Source organism: Mchenga conophoros, linkage group LG22, assembly GCF_057382185.1.
Source record: "Mchenga conophoros isolate Kocher_MC1m ecotype Shallow Benthic linkage group LG22, M_conophoros_male_GT1.1, whole genome shotgun sequence".
NCBI lineage: Eukaryota > Metazoa > Chordata > Actinopteri > Cichliformes > Cichlidae > Mchenga > Mchenga conophoros.
The window spans coordinates 404256-413736 of record NC_140546.1 but is presented as its reverse complement, the minus strand read 5'-3'; the positions used below and the strand labels follow the sequence as shown (position 1 = coordinate 413736).

Sequence of the window (9481 nt, the reverse complement as noted above, 5' to 3'; positions counted from 1 at the left end):
ATTGTGCTCTTCTGTCATTAGGCATGCTGTGCCATTCACAATGGCACAGCATGCCTCTTCCACATCTTCACCTCGTCCTTGTTAGATGGAGATCATCTTCCAAATTTCCACCTGGTTCATCTCTGCCTCCACTGAAATCTTGACTCCAGCAGGTTCATAACATTGTTCAAATCCAATCTGCTAATGAAGGATAGATTAGTAACAATCTGTATTTAATAAATCATGTTCATTTCCTTCAAATTATCTCTTTATACAGAGGTGATGTTCACTCTTCTGCAGGACAGATAAATAAAGAAACTTCTTTTCTCCACCTGTTTTATAGACACACACATGCATACAGGCATGAACAGGTACAAACATGTTTTACAGCTTCTTTAATTGAACAAAAGAAGCTGCTGGCAGTCAAATTAAAATAGTATGAGTAAGAGTGAAGGCTTGTTTGGTTTCTGCTGAAGTTGAACACACCTGAAAATGTAACCTGAACCAGGAAATACCTTCAAACTAAACAAGCCTGTAAAACCAAATGACTCTTGTTAGTTCTTCAGTTTAACTCCAACACGCTGAACATGGTGGTGAAGCTAATGATCCTCTTCCTTCTTTGTCACCCTGCATCTGCAGGTAAGATCATGATCCACAATCAAAAAATATCAAATTTACTTGGCAATGCTGTTCTTAGTAAAATGCAGCTAAAATGTCTCAGCAGACGGGTAAATCTAACTGTTCAAGTTAAAAAGATTTAAAACTAAACTGATTTGCAACAGACATGACAAATAAATGCAGTACTCTGATAAAATAATTATTTGACTGTTGGACAATTACTTTTAAAAAAGACATTAATGCTCTGACATGAATAAAAGATTAAAGGTTGCTGGTTGAGTTCCAGCTGGAGAAATGCCAGGGCATCTGGTGTCAAACTCTGCCAAATCAGATACTGCTACCTCCTGTGGTGATTTTTAAGTAATAAATAATAATGAGAAATTGTAGACAAAGGAGATTTGACCTCTTCTCAAGGATTCACAAGAGTCACAGTTTCTATAGGAGATTCAAGTAAGGTCTCCTGAGTCTCCTATATCTCCTTGATACTGTTTCAACACTGTGTTAACTTTCCAAAGCGTAGACCTTTTGAAACACTACTCTGAAGTGTGGTTTGGAACACACAGGTCACATAACCCGAACATCCAACTGTGATTTACCACAGTTTCGACAGGTGGGGTGCCTGCTGCTTCTAGGCATTGTGAGGATTAGGGATGGGTACCGGTGTCCGGTGCCATGATGGCACCGGTTCTGACATAAACGGTAGTAACCAGACCGAAAAGCAGCGCACATTTCGGTGCTTTATTTCGGTGCTTTTTTTTCCTGAGCTGTGATACACTTCTAGCCAATCATTTTACGTTTCCGAGGATAGTAGGCGGGTCCAGGTACGTACGTTCTTTTATGCAGAGCTACAGATTAAAAATGCCCAAGGCGAAGCGGTCAAAGTCTGGCTGTACTTCACAGCAAAATATGCAAACTCAGCAGCCTGCAACAAGTGCTTTAAGCTGATACTGTGATACTGTCAAAGGAAGTAACACCTCGAATCCGATGAAACACCTGGCGACGCATAGCGTTTTTTTTTAAAAGCCGAGAAATGCGCCGTATTGGATGGCAGCAGCAGCCGTTCTTCTCTGCGTGAGTAGCTTAATGTTGTTCGTGTGTAATTTACGTTGAGTAGGCTAACCACGTTATTACATTAATGCATGTAAGGTGAACTAGCAAACATCAAGCATGTAGCTATGACAAACATCATCATAGCTACATGCGGCTGTCTTCTTGTTTGATGGCAGATGCTCCCTTCACCCTGGCCAAAAAGGCTAAAATGACCAAAGAAAAAGTGGGAAAACAGCTAAACATGAGAGGTTTTTGGACAAAGTTTGTATTTTTTCCATTGTTTAAGCACTGCTTCCAGCTAAGAGTGATACCATATATGCCCCATAGCTGCAGAAAAGGCTAACATTGTTATCTTTTTACAAAAAACCAGCTGAATATGAGAGGTTTTTGGACCAATTTTGTGTTCTCCATTCCTTAAGCACCGGTTCGAGCACCGTTTGAGCACCGGCACCGTTTCAAAAGTACCGATTTGGCACCGGTATCGGATAAAACCTAAACGATACCCATCCCTAGTGAGGATTCCCCTTTTTTATCTGCAAGAGTCATTTGTAATGAGTGAATTGTTGCTTTTGATACTACCGCTTCTATTTATTACACACATATGTGTAAAAGAAAATATACCCTTTCTCTTCTTCTTCTTCTTCTTATTATTATTGCTTTTGGTTGTGAAGACCAATATATACTATCATATAACTTAAACCCTGGTATCCAAAGTGTAATTATATATTAGGGGTGCAACGATACTCGTATCGATATTGAACCGTTCGATACAGTGCTTTCGGTTCGGTACACATATGTATCGAACAATACAACATTTTTAATTTATTTTATCAACTTTCCTTCTGACGATGCTGTCTGTGTTGAGCGCTCAGTGGATCTGCGCTCGACAGTGCAGCCTCGGCGGAGTAGTCAAACGCAGATTCACTGAGCGCAGGGCAAGCTAGCAAGACAGAAGTTAAGCTCTCCTTGCAACATGGCAAATTGAACCTCCCCCACCCTCATTCAGATCTGGCGTTTGGAACTATTTTGGTTTTCATGTGACGTATGACCCTGAAGGTAAGCGCGTCATGGACAAAAGTAAAACAGTATGTCGGATGTGTCACGCAATAATCAATTACATTGGTGGGAAATAGTGCATTAGCGCAGTTAGCTCGTTAACGTGTTGGCCGTCCAGCCCCACGCATGGGGCAATCCGCGGTAGCTCGTTAACGGAGATTTGCCGTGTTGTGGCGTTAACGTAATTTCAACGAGATTAACCTGAAAGCACTAGTGGGAACACAACGAATATGACTGCACATTTACTCCGACAGCATCCTAGTGCAAAGACAAGTGGAAGCAGACAAAAACAACAAGCACGCATGCTACAAACTTTACCCGAGTCATTTAGACAGCCGTTAGCACAGGATTCTCCTTATGGGGACCTGATATGTTTAATATGCTGCTGAGAATATAGCCCAGAAGAAGCATATAGTATAGCTTTTAGTTTGGAAAGAGACATTTCTCTGTAATAAACTCTCTTTTCCAAAGAGGAGTGATTTCTTGATCAGATAGATTTCTTTTTTTTATTACTTTGTTGTTTCAGCAACATTAAATTTAAAAACTATACTTTTGAGTTAAAATATATTTATAATTTTAATAAATGACAAATTAAAAAGGCATGAACATTTTCTTTTTTGTATCGAAAAAATATCGAACCGTGACACCAAAGTATCGAACCGAACCGTGAATTTTGTGTATCGTTGCACCCCTATTAAATATATATTGTCTTATTGGAAAGATTACTGGGATAGAGATCAGTTAAAATGAGAACGACTGATACTGCTGTGTGAGCTCCATTCACACGTTTGCATGAGTCCAACTGTCATTTCCTGTGTGAATAACTTGTAAACAAGATCCAGGTTCACCATAACCAAAATTCCAGAATCAAACTCACTAAAACAAATGTTACAGAGCAGTATAAAGGTAAGGAGAATGTATTCATTATTCAGAATACTGCATTTGAAATAACAAATTATTGTTTTATATTTGGTATGTTTTTTAACTCCAAGAAAATCAGATTCAAATTAGGGATTGAAGGACGTAAAGATAAGAATCATTTATCATGAATTTTGAGGTGTATAGGGCTTTGGAGTTGACGTCACGCCGCAGTGCATTGTGGGATCGCGGCGCCATGTCAGTAGGCCAGAAAGCAAAACAAGCGCACAGTGTTGGATTCGGGACTGCCAGAACCATGCTCAAAATCAGCACAAAAGACAAAGGGCTGTATCGCGACCGATTGTGCCCAGACGCCAAGAGACGGTACTTTGAAAAAATTGCGTGCATCGGTAATGTGGACCCATATGAAATAAGGAAGTGGAGTGGGAAACCCAGACGACCCTGCTGTGGATTTCTGGAAACCGCGCTTAAAGCAAGCACAAGACTTCTTTCGTAAAGTGTGCCTTCCTGAACTTGTTGGGAAATACTTCTCGAAACAACGTGCTGCTCTAAATAGCCTGTAATGTTTCATGTTGTGGTTGAAGATTGATGACAGCTGTGTGGTGCGATGTAAATAGTTTGCATTTCATTTTTATGTGATTGCTGTGTACATGTGAATAGACCTATAATAAAGAAAAACAAACAAATATACTATTTTGTTTTATTAAAACAACTTCACACAAAGTACAACTATTTACAATGTACTGTACATCCAAAAAAACAGCTTTAAGAATACTCAACAGGAGCAAGTGTCATTTGGCCCTGGTTTGACAACAACACTGGGGCACATATTAACAAAAACACAGCAAACCTTAACGATCTTATCAAGAAGTGTTGTGTCTTCAGCCTCACATGATAAGAGTAATTGGATTGGCATTGTAGTGTGTAACATTTTGAACTTGTTGCGCAAACTACCTATTACTCGCTCAACATGAATTCTCAGGTGGGCAATTGCTCTCGTTTGTTCAACGTCCCTTGCATCAAGTTGACAGTAGCCTTTTGTGAAAGCTGGAATCTTGACCTCCGCACACATCATTCCTACAGCATCTCTGATGTCAAAGCCTCTGTCAGCCAATACTACGTCCCCTGTTAACAGCTTTTGAAGAATGCCACACCTCTCTGTGATTTGTTTATCTGATGCACGACTTTATTTTATGGTGTGTGTGTACCCTTGTAATGAGAGTATGTTTGTGCGCGTGCCTTTAAATTAGATGGTCTTTCTGTTCGAATCTCAAAACAGTCAACAATGATGGCTACTCGTTTTCCAAAAGTTTCAGTAAACTGTGGAGGCATTGTCGCCTGCAGACAGTGCCTCTCAGGCCAGTGCACCAGTGCTCCTAAGCGGGCATACAAAACATCAATGGTATCGGTGAAGACAGAAGACAGTGTTTTGTGCGACACATGGAATAGATGACAAAGATGCTGGACTGGAAGATCAAGTCTCAGATGCATTAGTGTGAGTAAGAGCATTTGGAAACCTGTCAGTTTCTTCGATATTGGCAGGAAATCTTTGACAGTGTTGAAGAGGGACATTAAGACAGCATAACAATGTAGTCCAGTGTAATATCTTACTTTTTCAGTATCGTCCTTTAAGAAAGTTTCATTCAGCTCTGTCTTTTGCAACTGTGCTCGAAGCAGTCTGTTCTCCTCCAACAGCCGGTTTATTTCTGCTCTGCCCTGTTGACTGCACACACAATCCTTCGTCTGCCCTTCAGCTTCCGTGACGCTGTCACTCCCCTCACCACTGTCCACATTTGCAGCTGGTACGTCAACCTCCACTTGTCCAACACAACTGCTGTCCACTGCCTCCATGACATGGTTATTTTGTTGTTGTTCTTCTGTCAGACCTTCATCGATCATCAAGCCTGTAAGATAAAAATAGTGCATAGACATAAGGTTAATGTACACCAATATTCCAATGACAGGTGTGTGATTCATCTTTAAGTTATGTGCGGATTAGTGTACCATAAGAGCAATTTAGTATGTTTTTAGAGGGGGGGGGGGTGTTTACCTGCAATGGGTGCTCTTTTTCGCTTCCGTTGCATACGCCTTGCGTGCCGGTCCGAGTCTGACACAGGTTCGTCGTCGTGCCCCATGTGCAGTCTTGGTGCCCAGTCTGGATTTGTTACATCCATTTCATATGCTGGTTTGCCTGCAATAATGCCAAATCAAAAGCTACTCAGTTGACATGACGTGGTTCTGCAGCATCACACATTAGCATGTTTTATCTCATTATCTATGACCGCAGCACATTGAAAAAAAAACACTAAACGCCTTTTAATAGTGATATGAATTAATTTAGAACTCACCGGAGAGAAAATGCCGCGAGCAAACCAACAAAAAGCTGGGGATTGCACGGAACTCGATATCCGCTCGTCTCACCGCTGCAATCCATGCCTGGTGTCTTTGTTTGGTGATATCGGATACATGGGATCCCTCACGTTGCCGTTAGGATGGAAAACAATGAAAAGATAGCCCATTATCCAGTTTCTTGCCTTCATGATCGTGAGATCTAACGTTGCAACCGACTACATAACACGTACGAACCATAGTTGAAGCTGTATCCTTTGTCTGGCCTACTGTCATGGCGGCGGGGGGCGTGGCCCGCCTCCTGTGACATCACGCTCCAAAGCCCTATAGAAATATTGAAATAAGGGGGGCATTCTAAAGTTTCCCCTCCACAATACCTATCTGGCCTTGGGATTCAGATAAGGTTTGTAAACAAACAAAAGGAATATTCTTGCTTACTAAAAATATTGTTAGGGTGCCTGGGTCACTGACCCAGTTTTTGTGTTTTTTGATTTTGTTTATTTCATTAAATTCTATCTTTCTTTGTCTAATGGGTTATATGATTGTTCTAAGTTTAGGTTCTTTGTGTGGTTTATGTTAGAGTTTTAGTCCTCTGGTTTCTGTCTCTGTGTTCCATGGTTGTTCTGTTTCGCCTGTCAGCTGTATCCCATTAGTCCGCTTCTCTGTATTATGTTTCCTGTTTTACTTTGAAAGTCTGTGTCTCACTCCACTGTATCTGGTTTTGCTTCCCTTGTCTCGTTAGCCCTGATTTGTCCCAGCTGTGTTTCCCTCCTCCAATTCCCTTATTGGTCCCTCTGTGTATTCAAGCCCTGCGTTTTCCTTTGTCTGTGTTGTGATCTCCCTTGTCCTATCCTATGTGTTTTGCCCACCCACCCACAACAAACATTGCATCTTTAGATTTAAATCAGAATTAGAGGTGATATGCTTCATTTGTAAATGACAATGATCTTGATTTTCTTGGGTTTTTTAAGTTGTGCCAAAACTTTACTGGTTTTTACAGCACCATTCATTCCCTCAATGTTTTATGTAATAAACTGAACTAAACGTTTTTTGTTTGTTTGGTGTAATTATTATGTATTTCCAATTACATATAAGTAAGACTGGGCACGTAGAAAGAAAAGAACAAAACCAACATACAACTTCCTTATCCTACCACTGAAAGAAAAAAAAAAACATACCCACGCCTGATACCAGCCTAACACGACAAACTGGTTTCTAATGAATTTGCATATGAATAGACTTCACTTAATATTTCATTCATTTCATGTAATTCTACTCTATTTATTTTAGCACAATACCTTTTAATCTAGTTAGACAGGAATACTTTCTTTCTTTGCGAAGCTAGATCATGTGCACACAAAATCTAGACATTTTCACTACTCGAGCAACATTTCTCATTCACCATATTGATTAAACACTTCTGTTACTTTTACTACATCATAAGTCATATCACTTATGATGGATATATATTGAGTCATATTTCTGATCATGTCTGCATGTTTTATTGAGTTATTTACTAACATCATATACTTTTGTCCTACAGTGAGCAATATTCTGAAGTATTTTGTCACTGGAGGCTCTGGACACCCAAACATCTCAGAATTCATGTATGTTGCAGTGCTTGATGGCATAGAAGTGTATTATTGTGATGCCAGCAAGAAAATATTGGAACCAAGACAGGACTGGGTGAAAAAATTATTTGATGACAAACCGGATATCTTGGAGTGGTTCACGCAAGAGTGTTTTGAGGTCCACGCAATCTTTTACACAAGTTTGATTTCTGATTTGAACCAACATTTAAACCAAAGCAGAGGTACAGTATTTTCTTTGATTCTGTCATATCATCATGGATATATCTAAACAAAACTGATTAATGTAAAATTAATTAAAATAATTAATGACTTAAAAATTGTCAGTGTATTTTAAACTTATTGTTACTAACTTGGTTTTTAAGATGGACAGTGATTTTAAATTGGACACTCAAATTAGGGCTATTGTCCAGTTTTCATTACTTAAGGCACTTGACAATAGTAAGACCTATTTTATCCAGGCCGCATTTTAAAACTGTAATCCTTGTTTTTTTTTCATCTCGTTTGGATTACTGTAATGCACTGTATTTTAGAGAGAGATCAATGTCTTCTCTCTCGTCTACAGCTGGTTCAAAATGGCACTACTCGACTTTTAACTGGAACTTGCAAAAGAGAGCACATAACTCCCATCCTGGCTTCACTCCATTGGCTGCCTTTATATCTTAGAGTTCATTTTAAAATTCTCATGTTTATTTTTAAATGCATAAATCATCTTGCACCACCTTACCTCTCTGAGCTTCTTCATCCTTAATCACCCCCCCATGTTTCTCAGGTCAGCTGACAAGCTGCTCCCAGGTTCAAGAGGAGGCTCAGAGGGGACAGGGCCTTCTCTAACCTGCCCCTGCACATTAGAGAGGGCCCTTCATTGTCCATTTTTTTTTTTTAAACGCGTCTTAAAACCCATCTTTATTTCTTTTTTCCCTTTATAAACAAATTGCATGCTTGCTTGATATTTACAGCCTCAAGGGCGTAGATTTGGCATGGACGGAAGGGACATGTCCCACCAATAATTTGATCTCTTCGAGTAGAGAAAAACAAACCTGATAGAAAGAAAGAGAAAAACGATCTGTCAGCGTCTCATTCACCCAGCGGTGCAGAAAGAGTTAAATTACGTTCTCTGCTGGAGTCCTACCTCATGTGACAAATATGGCCAATGTGATTGGCTGAGCCTTTCAGAGAGTTCTGTTTAGTTTTAGCAGCGGCAAGCCTGCGCTGCAAGGAGGATGGCAGCAAAACGGAAGAACCTGGATATAAGAAAGTGTTTTTCAAAGAAACCTGTAAGTCACTTAAAGTCAAATTCACTCATAAAATGTGTCCGTCATAATAACGTTACAGACTATGCTAGGGCCATACATGCCAACCCTCCCGATTTTTCCGGGAGAATTCCGAATTTCAGTGCCCCTCCCGAAAATCTCCCGGAGCCACCATTCTCCCCAATTTCTCCCGATTTTCCACCCGGACAACAAAATTGAAAAACCATATCCCAGACTGGCCGAGCCAATTCCAGTGTCCAATAATGGCTACTATTACTGCAGCTACTTAGTTTTAATATTACTCTTATTACTCTTTCTGGGTCGCAAAATAAACGTTTAACATATTTTCAGGCGAGAATGTAGCTGTGTAAACTTTAAATATCTGAGCCGGAGAGAATAGCAAACTCCGGTCATTCAGTGTTCAGATGTTGGTGTACTGTAACTGAAGTAATGATGTTAAGTCCTTAAAGTCATATTCTTTGATTGTCATGACTGTATTTGAAGCTATTTTTATTTTTGTATGACACCTGATTTATATGGAATATGGCTGAAGTAAACTAAAGTCTAAAATACTTAGTCATTTGTTTAATAGTAATTTAACATTATATAATTCACATGTAAAACTATGAATTGTAATTTTAAACGGTTTAAAAGCAGGTAGAATAGCATATGTAGGCAAGTATATTTCTCCTTTTGTTATGAAGAAGC

At 39.7% G+C, this 9481-nt stretch overlaps 1 protein-coding gene and 1 pseudogene across 1 annotated transcript; one reads left to right on the top strand and one right to left on the bottom strand.

Annotated features, from left to right (window-relative positions):
- Window positions 1-575: 575 nt before the first annotated feature.
- The window catches only part of LOC146548427 (major histocompatibility complex class I-related protein 1-like), a 22932-nt pseudogene continuing 14026 nt past the window's right edge, over window positions 576-9481 (top strand).
- Window positions 4358-5717, bottom strand: LOC146548428 (uncharacterized). The gene is given in 3 exon segments (XM_085263294.1): window positions 4358-4794; window positions 4797-5129; window positions 5633-5717. Coding segments are annotated over 3 exon segments (855 nt in total).